Source organism: Myxocyprinus asiaticus, chromosome 44 (genome assembly GCF_019703515.2).
Source record: "Myxocyprinus asiaticus isolate MX2 ecotype Aquarium Trade chromosome 44, UBuf_Myxa_2, whole genome shotgun sequence".
Classification (NCBI taxonomy): Eukaryota; Metazoa; Chordata; class Actinopteri; order Cypriniformes; family Catostomidae; genus Myxocyprinus; species Myxocyprinus asiaticus.
The window spans coordinates 5940064-5959917 of record NC_059387.1 but is presented as its reverse complement, the minus strand read 5'-3'; the positions used below and the strand labels follow the sequence as shown (position 1 = coordinate 5959917).

At 37.6% G+C, this 19854-nt stretch overlaps 1 protein-coding gene across 2 annotated transcripts in view; it reads right to left on the bottom strand.

Moving 5' to 3' along the window:
• LOC127434416 (procollagen-lysine,2-oxoglutarate 5-dioxygenase 2-like) overlaps positions 1–19854 on the bottom strand; it is a 68534-nt gene that overhangs the window by 15398 nt on the left and 33282 nt on the right. For both annotated transcript variants that reach the window (XM_051687150.1, XM_051687151.1), the window contains exons 5-12: positions 18914–19026; positions 18625–18688; positions 17153–17250; positions 12284–12385; positions 6004–6129; positions 5787–5908; positions 3183–3287; positions 1741–1866 (exon numbers count right to left, since the gene is read on the bottom strand). In XM_051687150.1, the coding sequence (XP_051543110.1) occupies positions 1741–1866; positions 3183–3287; positions 5787–5908; positions 6004–6129; positions 12284–12385; positions 17153–17250; positions 18625–18688; positions 18914–19026 (856 nt within the window). The remainder of the gene's footprint in view (positions 1–1740; positions 1867–3182; positions 3288–5786; positions 5909–6003; positions 6130–12283; positions 12386–17152; positions 17251–18624; positions 18689–18913; positions 19027–19854) is intronic.

Sequence of the window (19854 nt, the reverse complement as noted above, 5' to 3'; positions counted from 1 at the left end):
TGGACAGTGAGCTCCGCATCATCAATAAATACTTTAGCGGACTTCGAAGTGCGGTCCTCTGAACGGCACTGATACGAACCCCAAACGCTCATCTGTGAGAAGCGATGCATGTGGGGGGGGGGGGGTAGCGTTTGCTAACCTCGATTCATAGAAGGAAGCACAAAGTCTGTTGTATATCACCCTCGCAAACAAAAGCATCACCTTGACCAACTCGTTCCCCAGCGCGAGCCGCAGGGGGAAATCGAGGGAAAGTCCAAACGGAGCCTTTGAACTCAAAGTCATCAATTAATGCGATGCGCTTGGTTGGACTTCAAAATCATCATGTGTAGATCCAACAGCTGTCTAAAAAGAGCGACATCCATGCCGCCATAGAAAAATCGAGCATGAGACAGTGCGCGTCTTTTCTCTCGCCAGAACGCCCGCATGAACCAAGAAACAGGCGAAAGGGGAAGAAAAACGAGTTAAAACACCTTGCATCTCCTAATAGAATCCCGAGAGAATAATGACACCAACGAAGCACTCCATGCATTGGTTCGCCATCACTCAGTTGGGGAATATTTTCTTATTCCAGCCCCCTCGTTCTGCAGCCATCATTCATGATCCCCTCCACTGGGAGCAGTGCTTCGAAAAGGGAGGGGAGAGAGAGAGAGGCAGAGGCCGTTCCTCCATTGCCTTATTCATGTGCATTCTCCCAGAACGACACAGAAAAAGAAAATAGGGACAAAGGGGCCCATTTTGTTTCCTTACTGTCCAACGATGAATTCTCTCATACAGCATTTTTTAATGGTGATGGCTCACCGTGCGCATGGTATCTCGCACACGTTGTTCATCAGAAAATGGCCACCGAGCTAGCCTCAGAACATATCCGATGAGACTCACGCTTTCGCTCAGGGGCAGGGCGACAAACACGAGTTGGATTCCGGTGTCCGTTGGCACTCCTATCTTCTCAGACACAAAGGCTAAATCCCAAATGGCTCCAGCACACAGAGCTCCAAATCTGGAGGCCGTAAAACTGGAACAAGTGGGGATAACGTCACGTGGTGAGAAATTGCAAGCCTCGATGAAGCACCGTTGTCCTTGTCGGTCTCTTGTAATGTTTGGAAAAAAACACATTGAAATTGCTCTGAAATTTCCGCTGTGTCAACGACTTCCTTACGTGTTTGCCACTCAGAAGGAAGAAAAAGAATCCTTGCTTCGATGCTAGTCGCTAGAAAAAAACACAGGCTTAGACAATTTTGTGCACTGAAGAACAGAAAATCTGACTCGATGGCGCGAAAGCGAGCACCTTTATGGAACCCATGACGTAGCTCCCAAGGGGGTGTCGCTTAAGCGCCATCAGCCAATAAATTGGCGTGATTGTATAAGGGCTTCAGACCATGTGACACTTGGAAGGTGTCCCACAGCGGACAAATGCAGATTGAGTTCCACGAAAGGGTACAGGATATGGAAAATGTGGGACAAATGCGGGAATCGAACCCGGGTTGTCCGAATGAAAAAACATCTACATTGTCGCTATATCCTGAGCGCCTGCAGCGACATTAGGGGTTCAGTTCGTCTTTAATTTCTGAGTTTCCACCAGACTATTGGAGTGCAAATAGCCGCACAGTGTGGCAGGTGCTATTTACACCTAATGCAAATAGTCGCTACATTATTATTTATACTGATTTAGTTTCAATTGTAAAGGAAATGTAAGAACTCAAGCATTCCTAGATACTGGATTCCTGGGTCCCAAATACTCACACTCGCTTTCCCTGCACAATGTCGATGTAGTCCTCAGATCTTGCGTAGTAACCATCCAGACTCAGGGCTCCCCAAAAGTTGGACCATAGTTTCCCATGACGGGTGACTAGAGGCCCAATTATTTTTCTGAAAAGAAGATAGGATAGAGGAAAAGTTCAAAAACATAAAAATCAGATAGCATCGGCCTCTTCAGACTGTCAATACAATAAATGTACCTTAATTGTCTGCAAATGTTCGAAATAAAGAAGTAATATTCCTGATCTTGACACTACATGAAATCTTAAAAGTAGAAAAAAAAAAAAGAAAAGAAAAAGAAAAGGTGCCTCAAATATCCTATAACTTAAGGAACTTCAGGAACCATTGACAGTCCTAAGAGCTCTTGGAGGAACTTATGGGTTCAATGAAGCACTTAAGCCTATAGCTAAGTTCCTCAGAGAATTTCCCCTTTTGAAAGGGTTCTCCAGATGGTTCTGAGAGATTGCCAAAATAAGGAAGCCAAAAGGGTACATCAAGTATATTTTCACTTTCACTTAAAAGCAGCCAAAACTGTTTTGCTGATTGTAGTTGATTAAAGCTGGTCTCCCAAGCTGGTCTCCAACTGGTCTAGCTTGTCTACCAGTCTGACAAAGGTGGTGCTCACCTCTAAAACCAGCCAAACATGACCATCTAAGACCAGCAAACCATCTTAGACTGGTTTAATCTGTTTTCTTTCTGCAGGGTAATGGCCTTTTCCTGCTTATTTCACAGCCTGAGACAGGATGACTCAAAAAAAAAACAATAGTGAGGTTGTGAAGAGGGCACTGTTTTATTTCGGTGTGTGAAATCAGCTTTATATGCAGTTCTCAGTTAGAGCTTATGCTATTGTGCCTATAATCATAGGAGTGATTCTGAATATTCACAGTCCAGTACTTCACATGTTGTGTCCCAAAACTCTACAAGCATACCGAATATCACTTTACTGAGGTAAACATGTCATTCAAAATACATTAGTGGAAAATTATAGTGTTGGTCAACATTGTGAAAGCAAGAAAGTAAAATTCCACATTTCTACGAGTTACGATTTCACACAACAACCTAGTAGTGGTCAGCAGAGAGAATTCCCAAGACTGCTTTAAATATCCGTAAAGGGCTTCCTCCATAGTCATGCAAAAGAGTGCTTAGCGTTTCACGTGGTAAATGTGACTGAGTTCAAGCTTGTTTATTGTTTAAAGTCGAGTGGCTTTTAAAGAGTTCATATGACACAGCGCTGCTCTGTTTCCAGGCACCATGGGAAAACAGGAAGCCACCCATGCTTATTTTTATACCGTGAGGGATCTGCGTTCAGGAACTGAAATGTTCCTGTGGTCTTAGCACTTGAGGGATACAAGACCGTCCCCTCAGACAAAACAGCCACTGTGGAAGATTCCAGAGCAATGGAATGATAGGCATCAAAGTGAAATTACCTGTTTTGCTCGATGAGGAGTTTCAGTGTCTGTCGGTTGGTGAGCATTACGTCTGCATCAATGCTGAAGTAATATTCACATGAAAGATCCTTCCGACACAAATCCCTGTAGGTAAATGATGAAGTGGGATGTCATAATAATAATAAGTAAATATATTTTTAACATGTCAATTGTTTCTCTCAGACAGCAGTGAGATTAAATTGAGAGCAAATGGCTGCTAACCAGTCTCATAGAATCACGTTAATATACCTATAATTCACAAAATGATTTTAAGTGGCTTGTTGTTCGTATCACTGCAGTTTCCTGGTGAAATGAACACTAGAGGCACTACAACGACAATTACTTAACGTCAAGTAAAATGGCAGATTATCACTTTTGCCCTGTTCTTTGCACAATGCTATCTTTTGACATCTAAACACTTTTACTATAGCACATGACTTGACATAATGCTTGCACTACATAAACAAATGCATTTAAAAGCTTGTTTGCATGTGATCAAATTGCGTGGAAGCTCAACTGATAGAGAGTTGCACTTGCGATGCAAAGGACTGGAGTACGAGTCCCAAAGAGCATGCGAGTCGACACGAGACAAAAGTGTCTTAGAAGCACCACAAAATGGCATGGTTGCTTTGGCAATTTTGTATTTCATCTCACATTTGCTTTTATGACACTATCTGTTAGGTTTAGGTTTAAGGTAGGGAGGACGGTTTTGTTGATTTACAACTTGATAGAGCATTAACCTTCAAAACCCCAACTGTTTAGGAGAAAATTTAACTTGCTTTTAGTACCACACAGTGGGCATTTCACTTCATAACTGCCGTGATTCATTTCATGAACCACGCAATATCATTTTGCAAAAAAATAAATACAAATGTATTTTATGAGATTAGGCTGAATGGAAAGCTTAGACCTCCAGCTTTACAGATTCTTGTCACCAGAAAAAAAGTCCCTTGTACTTTCACATATGTTTCATGTGCTCAGAATTGCTAAGATATTAAAGTCTGATTTCAGTATGAAGTCAATCATTTTTCATCAAATTCTTTCAAGACCTGATTATCTGAGCAATCCTATCCACATTCATTTTATAGCTCTATATATTTACTATTGTCTCATTTGGGTCTATTTTTAGCTCTCCAAAAATAATTTTATGTTTAACATCTGAAACATAACTCCATTATGTGAGCTGTGAAAGAGCAAACTCTGAAAATGATGTTTATCCAATTTGCACAGTATCTAAATACTCTTTGGGTGCCTAACTGTGAAACACTTTAACAAGTGTTTGAAGTAAACATTTTCTACTGTCTGCTTTGGCTACTTATGTACACCAAAAAATGTCAGGCCTTGTAATTAAGATAAACAACTGGAATGATATCACCATGACAACAGCCATTCACTCCAAACACAGACGAAGTTTAAGAAACAAGCACCAGCAAAGTTAGGAGAATAAAATACAGAGTTACAGCCCAGTACACCACACAGAGTATACCCAGAAAGCATTTGAAGTTTACTGACTTCACACATCCACTAAAAATGACATTATTACATTTTCTGTCCACCACACTGATAAGAGGTTGCTAGAGTGTTCTGAGTGGTTGTGGTGGGCCCAAAATAGTTCACCTTATGATAAATCCTCCTCCCTGCCCAGTAGGTGGAAATATGTACGAAGAATGTGAATCACCAAAAACAAAAGAAGACTGGACTTAAATATTGATCCTTTTCTCATCCACACTTATCATATCGCTTCAGAAGATATGGATTAACCGCTGGAGTCGTATGGATTACTTTTATGCTGCCTTTATGTGCTTTTGGAGCTTCAACATTTTGGTCACCATTCACTTGCATTGTGAGGACCTACAGAGCAGAAATATTCTTCTAAAAACCTTTGTTTGTGTTCTGCAGAAGAAAGAAAGTCATACACATCTGGAATGGCATGAGGGTGAGAAAATGATGAGATAATTGTTAGGTGAACTACTCATTTAAGTATAAATCTATGGGAATGTATGTGCAGTTGCTTAAAAAGTTAATAGCACACCTCTCCTCAACAATCCTCACAAGTTGAGGCATAATTTATGTCCCTAGCACAAATAATAATACAAGTATATGCAATATTTTAACAAAAATAAATAAAGATAATAATTAAAGTTAGTTGTAAGAAAACGTCTTGCATCATTCATATACAGATGCCTCTTCTTACCTAAATCAATGTCATTCATGCACTTACAAGTACAAGACATAAGAGTCAAAATATGTTTTGGGGCCTCTGTTTAAAAGCAGACATGTAAGAACAGATTAAAGTTGTTTTAGGGTTGGAATGGGAGTCTTGGAGACAGCAGTGTTCTGTACAGTGCTAAACTGAGGGCAAATGGAAGGGTTCTTAAGAGTTTCTTCTGTATTCTGTTGGTACATTGAGATAGGAGGGGCAGATGAATGGCTTCATGGTGAGTCGGATGTTGTTCCCTTGTTTTTTAGTTGTAAAGGGCTAAATAGTGTGACGACAAAGTTTGCATTTATCTTTGATCACAACTTCCAATCAATTTTGTATTGTAATTTACTTCATTATTGGCATGTTTTCGAGAGTCACTCTGAAATTAAGTGGACGCTTACATGCCCATGTTCCGTGCTTCTCCTTGACTCAAGTTCTCTTCTGGGCCAACAACCTTAAAACTGTGGAATACATCCTTGTTCTCTTCCCAGAACTTCTGGATGTGCTTCTCATGGTAAACCTCCTGGAAATCAAGACATGGAACAAGAATGTTCATGAACAGCCTCTGAAATCCAAATGGTCAAATGATTCTCATTGCTTTCTTAGCCAGACACTCACACTGTTATGAAAAAAGACATTCAGTTTATCTTTGGGATAATCTAGAGTCCGGAGCCGATGGAGGAACTCAGGCAGGAATGGGGTCGGTTGCTCGATATATACACCAACAGTCACTCGTGGATATTCCTGTTTAGATAAAGAGAAAACACTTGTCAAGCATTAATCCAGAGTACTTTATTAGTGCCTGGGTAATTCACAATGTTTTGACTTGGGGTGGGCAGTTTGACAAAAACTTGCATCAATGTAATGGTATATATCATGATTGAAATATTGTTGCTGGAAGTTCAACAAAAACAGATTTTTAAATATCAGTGCTTGCAAGTCAGAAAAGGAATAGTGTTAAAGATTATTCAATAGTGATAAAGAAATGAATGATAAGTCTGGCATCTGTACAAAATTAGCTTCATATTTGGTAACACTTGAGGAGTTAAAACAAGAGACTGGTGCTCACGGCCTTTGGAAAGGGGCAAGAAGCGTCAGTGTATTATTCCTCGTTGATTCGGAGTCTTGGTGACAGGGCCTTAACAGCTCTTAAGAGGTTATGGGAAAGAGATTTTAACTTGGTATTGGAGGATGGGGAGTGGGAAAGAACAATAATTAAAAAAAAACATTTCTAGGGATGCAAGGATACACCTTCTTCAGTTTAACATTTTGCATAATTTCTACTGGACTCCCTCTAGATTGTTTAGGCTTGGTTTAAAAGATACACCTACCTGCTGGCGATGTCAGTTGAAGGATGGAGACATGGCCCATGCTCTGTGGTTCTGTGCTAAGATTCAAGAGTTCTGGGTAAGAGTCCAGAATTTTATCAGTGAGGTTTTGGATCATCAAATCTCATTCTACCCCAGACTATGTATACTGGCTGATGGAGCGGTTATTAAAGCAGGTGACAAATATACAAAAAGCTGGGTCCAAACTAGTGTAATGATTGGCAGACAGATAATTCTTAGAGGATGGATGTCAATTGGTGCTCCCTCATTTCAAGAATGGTTCACCGAATTGGGCAGGCTGGTGGCATTTGAAAAGATGGGGGTAAAAGATGATTCTGTATAAATACATTTTGTTTATTCTGTTTTTGTTTTTGTTTTGTTTTTTTTTGTATTTTAATACAAGAATCAATACAAATTGTTAAAAAAAATAAAAAAATAAAAAATAAATAAAATGAGACTCAAAACAGTGCTTCCTAACTTTGGAAAACTGATAGTAAATTCCAATTGGTTGAGCAACATTTTAAGCTGTTGTAAAATAGCTGATATATGCGTGAGGGCAGTGCACAATTCAGAATTTTATTAAGAATGAAAATTCAGTTTCTGAATTTTAATTACATTTTTAGTTGAGGTAGCAAACAGGATGTAAAATTGCGATTCAAATTTAAATTTAAGGAAGTACAATTAAATGAAATTCAAAGAAATTTATATAATCATTGTTTAGTTTTAATAATACATTTAGGGTATTTCCAGAAACATTACACTGTAAACAATTAAGTAACTAAGTAAATAATGCTTTTTTTTTTCTTTCTTCAATCTAAAAATATTTAGTTACTTATTGTAGTTATTTTTTATTTATTTATTTTTTTCAGTTTGGCAGTCTACAACTTTCAGGTACATATAATAACAATACTTTTATCTATCTACATATAACAATATGGTGTTGGACCATATCTGGTACTGTATGGTGAAACTGAATTAGTTTGATGGCTGTGATAATTTTAGTTAGTTTAGAGAAATATTACATATAGTAAGTAATACATATATATATATATATATATATATATATACACCACGGCCACGGGTCTGTTGAATCCTTGATTCTGATAGGTTGTCGGACGTTCTAAGGTGCGCAATTATTTTTCAAGGAAATGCACGGCTATAAAGTAGTTCCAGGTCTTGACCATATAACGGTTCCATATCACTTCGCCAAATTATTTCAGTTATTTCAAAGAGCCCTATAGGCTACCACAACAAAATAACAAATTAAAACAAAGTCACTGGTTAAAGTAAATTGGTTAAGAACATCAAAACAATGTCTAAAATATCCTACATTTATTTCAATTTCGGTTAAAAAGAGCCCTCGCGCTCCCTCGCCTCCCCCGCACTTACACACATTCACACACACTCACACACATACATACACACGCGCATGCACACAAACACACGCTCTCACACGCACGCGCAACGCGCATGCACACACACACACACTCACACACATACACACGCGCATACACACACACATACTCACTCTCTCACACACATACGCTCACACACACACACACACACAAACTTTTTATTCCTATGCCGAAAATTGCTAATTTTACAACTTTTTTTGGATTTTATACCACTAAAATCCATGTCACATTGCGCTTAAAACCCCCTTGAATAGCAAGGACGTTGGGACATGTCCTGCTTTGCATTTTCGCATTACTGCATGTTTCATCATTGCACTTACATGTAAATAAGCAGTCATGCACACTGAGCCATGTGTCTATATCTACCACAATATAATCAGTATAGCAAAATCTCCACCGGCTGACAAATTTATACTTGCCCTCAGGGGTGCATTAATGCACAGGCTTACACGGACTATAGCACAGGGACCCCCATCTGTGGCGTCCACCACCCTATTGTTCCCCATCGACGTTTGCAGGAGGAGCGCATCTAAACGCATTCAGCAGGGGTACATTTAGGTACCACCGGAACTGTTATTCCATGAACATCCTCTACACGGACCACTTTCGCTGTTGCGCACTGTCTACGTTTTTAAATCAGCGACACGCTGCAAAGCATCCTCATACTGTCAAACCAGGGTGATCTCAATAGTATTCATAGATATTTTACGTAATGTTTACACATACATTCTTATACGCTTACATACAGCTGTTGGTACAGCTTTAGAGATGTAAAGATCTTTATCAATCCTCTGATACCTGTTCAAAACTTCTGATTGAAATTACTGGACCCTTGACAAGGACATTCCGAAACATCAAAGGATTCGTAAACATTACTGTCAATACGTCAGCATTGTATGTTTCAGTGTCTATGCAAACGTGCGAAAGTGTACATGTGATAGAACCTTTACTTTACATATGAATACCTACAGATACAAATAAGATCATGTTGGTCGAGCCCTATAGTTTTCATGCAGCGAAGAGCTCTGCAGGAGTTCTTAGAGAAAGCAGGCGCTTCTTTCCCATGATACTGAGCTTAAGGTCACATGGATCAGTCAGCACTACTTTTATGGTTCTTGACCAGTCTACACAGCTCACTAGATGAAACAGGAACTCAGTGGCACCATGTAATTTCCCAGTTCCAACCTTGACTCTGGGTTCCTGAAGGGAGTGTCCTTGGATCGAGCCAGAGGACTGTAAATTGTTCCCAACAAAGGAGCAGGGACTAAAGAGGAGACACAAGGGATTCTGCTGAGTCCAGACTGGGACAGTTTTCTTTAACAGGGCCCTTTCAACTTCAGTGTAAGCAGTGTGAGAATCCGAACCCTTGTCTGCTCTTCAATAACCAACCCAAAACCACAAAGCAGATAAGGGAGGTATGACCCATCTACTGCCACACCCTGACAAACAACAGACTTTAGGAACTGGGCTGGACCTGCTCGTTTCATCACACTTTCCCAATGGCTTTCTAGCAATAAATCAAATGTGTCTGATGGGTTGAAAAATAAGCATCTGGTTTCACTTGGCCATTCATGGGATTCAATAAGGTTAAACGGATGAACTCCCCATTCAAATCTAATAGTATAGATAGATATAGGGAGTGTAAATTTCCTAAAGGCCTGTTCACACACACACACAAAAAAAAAGAATAAATAATAATAATCTTAGGGATTTTATTCATGCCACTGTCACTTTTGGCATGCTCATTAGATATTGGAATTCATTTTGAAGCTGCTCTGGAAGCATTTGTTTCTCTTGTATTATTTGAGCTGTAAAGTTGTTTAAATCGTAGGTTGGTTTAGGGTTTATGGCGTCACGTTGTCATAGCAACACATTTTTAAAATTGTATTTAACTTCAGACAGAAAAGGTTAGTAAGCAATTTTATCAGACTAAAATCATGTTAACACACAAAGGGGCAGATTCACTAATCAATTGCGCCACTTTTGCACATGGTATTTCAACGCAAACACCGGTGTCTTATTCTCTAACCACCCGCAATCTATTTTAGCAGGCGCTATAAGCACTGTCTTGAGTATTTAAGTGAAGTCATTGTCAATCCTTTCCGCAAACACGCCTCCTTTCTATGCAAATTAGGCTAATTTGCCTTGTGCAATTTACATCACACTATTACCAGCAAAAGAAAGTAGGCCGTAAAATAAATTTCTATTTAAAAAATATAATTTTCAACAAATAATATCAGCAGTAATTCATCAAATAATCATCAAATGATGGAGAAGAGCGTTATAACCTGGCATATATCCAGATGTGCGGTGTTGTCAAGTGTACGTTCAGTATGTATAAGAGATGATTTAGATATCTGAATCAAAGTGATGCTGTACAGTCTCGGCAGGGTGTGTCAAATACGGTGATCTGCGGCATCCTCCACCATACAGCGCTCAAAAACGGACCGCAAGATCATAATTGCACATGCAAATTGCTCTCAGCAGTGATTTTGTGGGCACGTTTGTACTGTTGCCTGATCTGCATAATTTCTTTAGTGAATCGGGCGCTAAACCAGCGCAGAGAGCGCATGCAAAAAAAAAACATTGCTAATACCGGCCCCAAGTCATTCTTAGTGAATCTGCCCCATTTTGTTTATGTCTTGTGGCTTAACTTTTGAAACAATGAGTACGTTTACAGATTGTCCCCCATTAACTTCCATTGTAAGTGCCTCACTGGAACCCAGATTTTTGCTCTTTTAAAGCAAAGGAAGGACATAATAATCAACATTGTCCCACAAATGCGGTCAATTGAGCTTAACTTGTATTGAACCTGAATATTCCTTTAATTAGATGCTGATCAATATTTTTTTTTTTTAATTGGTCGATGCCTGTAATGATAACTAGAAATTGGGGTGGCCAAAAAAATATATGTGATATAGGTTATTACAATTGAATTGAAGTAATTGAGATTTACACATATATATTGAAATTAAAGAAAAAGTTCTCCTTTGACAAGATTTTGAAACTGACAAAATAGAGAGCTAACACTTCTGTTAATTGGCCATGTGGGCTTGGTTATCATCAACTGATATGATATTCTCAAAATGGCCAAATATCGGACAATTTATCCAACACACGATCACACGGAAAATCAACATGCTGCTTCCGAAAGTTAATGTACACTGAAATCAACCTCATACTGTTGAATTGCTGAAAAGCAACATCCCCCATCAGCCTTTTTTGCATCACACCCTACTGATACAATCTCTAAGAAATGGATTTTGGTCCCTTGTAAACCTGGAAGTACGCACATTCACCTAAACAATGGTTAGCATAGTTTTTGAGGTTGCATTTTCACTCTAAACATACATTTTAACTCTGACGGTTAGGTTAAGGTTTGGGGTTTGAATTTGAATTAGGAGGTAAAGTTAATAAAATATGCATTCCTGTTGAATGTATTACATCATTTACAACAAATACAACTCACTTTTGGCATCACTCTGTGGACATTTCACCTCAACAACACTTCCAGCTTCGGCAACTGGGGGCAGTGGTTGGAATTACGGTAAGTAAAGACCGATTTCAGCAGCAGCAATTTTGACCTCTTGATGCTGAATTCACAGTATGATCAATCTGATTTATCTGACTTCCTGATACGTTTTGCTCAATCTCTTAACAGGATGACTGACCTTCCAAAACTCCTTTTACGCCAGCCAAAGCAGTACCCTGTGGCAAATTTTCAGGCCAACCACTGTACGTTACCCTGTGGATAAAACCCATACTGAGCTGCCCGCTAAAGAGAGGTCTGGTTGACAGCAACACCCTAGTAAGTGAAGCTGTCTAAAAACTAAAAGCCATTTCCTGCACCACAGTCGTGCACAACTTCCTCTTCCTCAAGTGGCTCCTCATGGGCATTTATACTTCTTTAATGAGTGTCTAAGGGACACAGGGCAAGACACTTGCTAAAGTTGGATACAACACACATAAAGTACATCTCCCAAGCTTGACTTCTCTTGGATTATTTCAAAGTGAAAACTGAAATGGAATATTCAGTTCTTCATTTAACATATACAATCATGTATTAATAGTTTCATTGTTTTTAATGGTGAGTTCTAGGATATAACTTTCTGGTTCTGAGAGGAAAAGGAATTAAAAAAGTCACTGTTGACTCACTTTAAGCTGAGACAAATCCACCATGTCTTGGTCACAGATGGTACAGCCTCTCTCATAGTTCCATACATTGGGGATGTAGTTGGCCAAGTAATTTAAGTATATCTGAAAAAACAAAACAAACAAAAAAAAAAAAAAAACACATTTTAGTTATAGTTCAGTTATGTCATTTGGGATAGATAAGGTAGCATCTATTTATTTGTAGATTTATTATAAGAGTTGATTTGATTAAAAACAAGTTTAATTTCATTTTCTTTTTGTTATGAAGTATGGCGGTCACGTTAAAAGTGTTTTGGAAACACCATCATTATTTATTTTTGCTACTTTTCATATGTATTTAATGTATAGATCAGACTTTTAATCTTTTTTGGGGGGGGGGGGGGGGGGGGGGGTTTCTCCCCTTTTCTCCTCAATTTGGCATGCCCAATTCCCAATGCGCTCTAAGTCCTCATGGTGGTGTAGTGCCTCTGTGTTTGAGACAGTCAATCTGCGCATCTTATCACTTGGCTTGTTGAGCGTGTTACCGTGGAGACTTAGCACGTGTGGAGGCTCACACTATTCTACACGGCATCCACGCACATCTCACCACGTGCCCCACCGAGAGCGATAACCACATTATAGCGACCATAAGGAGGTTAACACAACATGACTCTACCCACCCTAGCAACCGGGCCAATTGGTTGCTTAGGAGGTCTGACTGGAGTCACTCAGCACGCCCTGGATTCGAATTTGCAACTCCAGATGTGGTAGTAAGTGTCTTTACATGCTGAGCTACCCAGGACCCCCAGAGTTTTAATCTTAAAATATGAAAATCCATCACAACAATAGTATTTCTCCATCAACCTGTCAAATTACATGCTAGGCAATATGCTTGCTCGGAAAGTAGCATTCGCAAGACAAAGTCGTGTTTAAAATGCCATTTCTATCACCGTCATTTTCGCCACAGAATCTAAGCACATGATTTGAATTGGGGTGGAAATGTTGTTGTTGTTCAATGTTGTTGTTGTAAAAATGACAAATTAAATAAACTAATGAAAAGTGTAAAGCATGTTTTAAGGGTCCATGGGACAACAATGTCCATAGTTGAAGAAACACCCATTTATTATCGGTGGTCAAGCTGATTCATGCTACTTTATGGATTGGAAATGTTCACTGCTGCTCCTGCTCAGATTTTGGTAGAGGCAGCAGACCAAAAATTATACTTGCTGTCAGATTTTCATGAACTATACTGTGACTGAACTGTAATTTCTGCTTTATTTTGACTTAAGATTTATAGTACAACACACATCAAACAACAAATGGGAGTAGTTGTGTATCTGAGCTGGAAATTTACATGCATCGCAGGAAGGGAGACTTTGTATATACTGTATTTATTTGTATAAGATTTGTTCCTTACTGAAGTTTCAACATACTGACATTTCAACATTTAAAGGATGTGATAGATAAAGCAGATTTACAGTTCTACAGGGAATGATGTTGCTCTTGTGATTGCATCGTTTACACATACGGAAAACATCTGGGATTATCTTAGATCAGGGGTTTGTACAAGTTTCCATAAACAGGTTGCCTCCAAATTTGCTGAAACAGTCAATCTTAAAAAAATTATCTTTCATGGAGGTTGATTTGTGCAATAAAGGTGTCCATGATTTTCAAAGCCCAACCCTTTGTGCAACCCAAGGAAAACAAGATTAAATGTTATTTATGTTTACCAACATTAGCTTTATCCCAGTAGCCTTTAACCTGAAATTGTCCCCTCAAGGATCCATTTCTAAGCCAACAACGATTTGCTTAAACTCCTTGTAAATAAATTTGCTACTTGTTATCAATCAGGTCCACATTACATATTTTCAAAGGAGGCTGAGAAGCAACAGGCCTGGATAAAGAATGAACTACTTTGAATTAGTCTCACAAACCAGTGGGCACAGCCCTACATATCTTTAAATGTAATTCTTACTCTATAATTATCAATGAATCATTTTAAGATAAGAAATTGCAGTCACCATCCAATACCGTAAATCTTGCCAATCACTTGAGACTTTCTATTAATAACCATAGCCCTATTATTCCAAAGAGTGGAATTGTTAGGGGAAAAGTCGTGCATAAATATAATTTTCCAAAAAGCAGTGCTTGTTTATAAAAATTACACATCTTCAAAGGAATTCCAGAAAGATTATAATTACATTTCAACACAAACTCAAGACCACCAGTAGTTCTAAAAAATATGATTTGGTATAGAGTTCCATAATGATTTTGACTCATTATGAAGAGATTCAAAATCATTGGCTTAGAAATGGATCCTTGAGGGGACAATTTCAGGTAAAAGGCTACTGGGATAAAGCTAATGTTGGTAAACATAAATAACATTTAATCTTGTTTTCCTTGGGTTGCACAAAGGGTTGGGCTTTGAAAAACATGGACACCTTTATCGCACAAATCAACCTCCATGAAAGACAATTTTTTTAAGATTGACTGTTTCAGCAAATTTGGAGGCAACCTGTTTATGGAAACTTGTAAATATGTCTCAAACCCCTGATCTAAGATAATCCCAGATGTTTTCCGTATGTGTAAACGATGCAATCACAAGAGCAACATCATTCCCTGTAGAACTGTGAATCTGCTTTATCTATCACATCATTTAAATATTGAAATGTCAGTATGTTGAAACTTCAGTAAGGAACAAATCCTTTTTTTTTATCCATTGTACAGAAAACACCAGTTCGGAATGGATCCTTCTGGCTTCTGCTCTTTCATTTCTGAAACACTTTTTTTTTGTGACTTTATTTGATAAATTATTTTATACGATTTTTTTTTTTTTTTTTTTTTTTTCATAGAGCCATTAGAATCCCCCTATTTCTGACACTGTATGCATGGTATTTTTGTTGGGTAAATATCATAAGAAAAAAATAAAAATATAATTAATAATGTAGACCCTCTAATTTTCATTCCTCTAATTAACATCATTTCAGAGCTACTAAGTACTTTAAGAAACAAAATCAAAAGACTGAAGTTTTATGTTCCTGTATGTCAAAATGTCTATTATTTTACTGCAGTCTTGTTTAGCATCTTCATACATTACCCCATCCTAAATATTTCTCCCTGCCCCTTTTTTTTTTTTGGTTCTGTTTATAGGTGTTTCTAATGATGTTGGAATGTTCCCTGTCTTGTGACATAAATGTGCAGTAACAATAAATAAATAAATAAAGGCACATTAACAGTCATATATATATATATATATATATATATAAAAAGATTTTAATAAAAATAAAAATAAAAAAAAAAGTTAATTTAGATTTAACAACATGAAGCACATTTTTAAGGTTACAGGACATTATTTTTTTTTTAACAGATCACCTGTATTTGTTGCATTGTTGTGAAAAATGTGACACTATATTTACATGTAAAAATCTAGCACATGCTTCTCTCAAATATGTCCTTGGCTGAGAAAAAAAAACAAACAAAAAAAAAAAAAAACAAGCATGTATCATACAATAGCAAACAATATTAACAGTGTCGCAATACTGAATTTCAAGGGCAAACCAGAGTCATTCAAAAGTTAGAGCAGAAGTGCAACTGTTGAAAAGTAGAGATAAGATAAAAAGAAAAATAATGCCTCTATGTGGTTATGAATTTGTTACAATGTAATTACAATGTAAAAACAACATTAAACATCATTATCAGTGAGCTGCAGTCTATTAAACTGCCCGTTGTCTGTACTTAGTTAAAAGACGACCAGCTTTGAGCATTTGTTCCTTGAAAGTAAAGCACCTCCCAGTTAATTTAATTTGTAAAGCTTTCCCATTTAATTTGTACATGGGGACTCTGGCAGGAGAGCCGCACACATGCTTGTCAAGCTGCTTTTGATTACAGGAAGTTGGAATGTAAAACTAAGGCGGGAACTTCAATTCAATCCAGCCTCGACCGCATTACAGATGTTCTCCAGATGCAGTCTTTGCAGTTCATCCAATGTTCAGGCATGTTAAATAGTTGCCGGTAATTTAACATTTTAGTTAGTGGCTAACACAGACAATCCCTTGGAGACTCAGGTCATGACCTCTGGCTTTGAGGTCAATTGGTTAAACAATACAGACAGAAAATGGGAGGTGCCGGCTCATTTTAAATGAAGAGGAGCTGTTGCCTTTGCAATCTGGTCATCAGCTACTGCTGTATGTGAGTATTTACGAGCAGATAAAACATCTGCATTCCCCAAGGCATTTTAAATAGCCTGGAGGTCTTGGGATGGGCTGCATGTCTTACGGGACTAATGTGGCAGCTTGTCTGAATTATAAATCATAAAGCAGTGTCTTATCCAGGCTTCAAAAACAACACACAATTAAAATCTCTTCCATATTGGTTACATTTTGTCCTAAACAGGCGCAACAGTGACGGGCTACACTACAGTACATGTGATTTTGTTGTGATGCTTAGCATTTTCGATTTCAGTGTGGACAGAAAAATGACTCAACATAGTCCAGTGTTTGCTTAATCTTTTACAGCCATACAGAGCGCAAAAGGAAAACTCAGCTCAATTTGTGGGTTGAGATTACAGTATCACCCAGACATCCTGCTAAATGTCAAACTCCACGTCTTGGCAGATAGAGTGTTGCAATGACTGATATTTGGCAAGAAGACCTTCTAGTATTTAATCACTGACTGTACACTGAAATGTGATATTCCTTCTGAGGTTCTGACGAGTTCCAGGACATTAATATCTGTTAGACAGAGTCTTCATTTTGAAATTCCACAAATCTGTGCTTGTCTGTGCCTGAAGGTTGTTTGGAAGTCAGCGTATAGGAAATGTAAACACTATTTTGATTCCTTTGGTATTCTCAAGGCATTGTTCATTGATTTCAGAACAAGAAAGAAGTTATTTACCTTGGTGTTCACATTTCCGTGGATTACCGCTGGAAGACTGTTGTAGACTGTGTTTCTCACTCGCACCCGCTCTGTCCCAAACTTTAGAAGAACTTCATCTAAATGCAAAGAATAAAAATTAAAAACTAGATATTTACATTTTCAAAGGAAAACTGGAGTGATATTTGCTCCGTGCACCTCTGGTGGTTGCTAAGTCATTGCTATGTGGTTGCTAAGGTGTTCCAAGTGATTTTTAGCAAGTTGTGGATCTATGGTGTTGCTAGGTAGTTGCTAGGTTTCTTATTAGTCCAAGTCAAACCCCAAGTCCCAATGATATTCTCATGCCTAGAGATGGCTCTATAAGTCAATAAGTTTTTCTACCATTTTATCATACCCCAGGCAAAAATCTTACTTCTAATCATACAGAAAACTAATAGAACACCTCCACTCAACAAGCTGCACAATTTGTGTTATCATTCATGATCTAAATAGGTCCAAAGGCCTAAATTGTTATGATGAAAAATGTCAATCTGAACACTGAAAACTCTTTATTGATGGGTTGTAAATGGTGCTCTATTTCAAAACAGAAATTGTAATTGTGTTTGGAAAAAAGTTTTGGGATTATTCCATGTCAAATCAACCGAATTTCAGAAACTTCCCCAGCTGAACTTTTTGAATTTGTTAATACTTTTTCTAAAGAAAGATATAAAAGGCAAAATATATTAAATGTCATGGATCAGTATTTACAGAGTAAGCTATTATTTTTTAGAGTGGGTTCAAAATGATAATTTTTGCCTATGATTTTAGGGCAAAACTACAGGTCAAAAAATAACCTTACAAAGGTGGCAGTGCCATTATTTTATTTGTACACAGAGTTAAGTAGGTCTATTATTAAAATTAGTTGACTTAGAGTGCCTATAACTACAGAAATATTAAAGTATCTAAATAAACTTTTAGATTCTGGCTGAGAACCAACTTTCCTTATATATATATATATATATATATATATTTATTTATTTTTATTTTTTAAGGCCCTACAACTAGAAGTGTACACTTATTCTTAATAATAGTGTATTTTTAAACTCTCGAAAATCAAGATTTTGACATTACTGTTTACTGTTATATGAATAAATAAAGGTACCTTTCTAGTTTCAAGAGTAATTGTACTTCAGGCCTTTGCTTTATTGAAAATAAAATAATGATACTGCCACCATGCTTAGGCTACTTTTTGGCCTGTAGTTTGCCTACAAAATAATAGATGAAAATTGTCAGTTTGAACCCCTCTACACAATAACTGATTAATCAGTAAATATCGATCCTTGGCATTTAATATTTTTGGCTTTCATCATCATTTATGTTTATCTTTTACCAGTAAAATAAATATATAATAAAAACTAACCAACTAAATAATAATAATAATTGTGATCCGCAGACTTCAGAGTTGACATGGAATGACCCACTGAAAATTTTGAAACAATCTAGTATTCACTCACCTACTGCTCCATTCAAATTTTGGAATATCTCGCACTTGTGGTCCAACGTCATATTAAGCCTTTCCTAAAATTAAGAAACAAGAGAACAAGCTAGAGTTTATGACAAAGTGACCAAGTAACCTTTGTCCTTGTGTAGACTCTTTGGGAGAGTATTTATAGGCAGTTTGTTTGCTTTTGAGTGGTATGGATGCATTTTCAAGTGTTTAATAAGAACATGTGGTCAAGTTACAAGCAAATTTTATTTTCTTAGAGTGGCTCTTGCCTTACAATGTCAAGTTTGTACACTGACCCTCTGCAGTGGATCCACGTAGATCTTTGTGTAGAACAGTTGATCGTCATCATTGTCATGAAGGTCCCACTGGTTCACAATCTTGTGTATGTATGGAGCATAACCAATAAAGCCTGTGAAAGACATTACAATGGATTTTTACAGACTGTGTGGTGTAAAAGAATGTATAGAATGTAAAACAAGGTTTGTTAAGGGTTGATATTGTGGGATGCCAAGATTCAACTTATTCAATTTCAATAACGTCTACTCTAAAAAGCCAAAATCTCATTCCCAGTTCTGGTGTGGATCCTCAAACCCTCAAAATAGTGTGAAGTCTGGCAGAAAGTTCTAATTAAGAAGCAACAAGTGTTAAGTGGTGACATATAACCTCAGATAGTGACAACTGTCTACATTGTTTCAGTATCTGTTGGTCCTCAGTTATGTACAGTATTGGCTCTCTGTGTTTGAATAGCAGCTGTGTCCAGATTTCTCATTGCTTTCATGAAGCTCACTGACAAAAGCTAAAAAAATTTAGGGTTTGGCTCTCACATGGGTTTCTGTGCAGTTTTAGATACCATAATTTGGCCGGACTCATGAACTGTGCTTACTGTATATTATACTTTATTTACTCTTAATATTCTTAGGGGCTTTCCCATATAAGCTAAATTCATTTACTGATCCTAAAACTATACATTTCACACAAATCCCATTGCAATGGCTTTAATAGGGATTACAAAAGTCTTGAAAAGCACCATCTAACTCAAACAATTTCTAGAAATGTAGTCATTAAGATTTATTAACGTCATTGATGTTTCAATTCAGCGAAAGCCAAAGGCCAAAAGCCAAAAAAAAAAAAAAAAAGGCAAGTATGATTTACAGTACAAGTCAATTCATTTGCTAAATTAGCAGATCATCAAAGTCATAAAGAAGTCAACTCAGATGTGGTGACATGAATCTTGTTT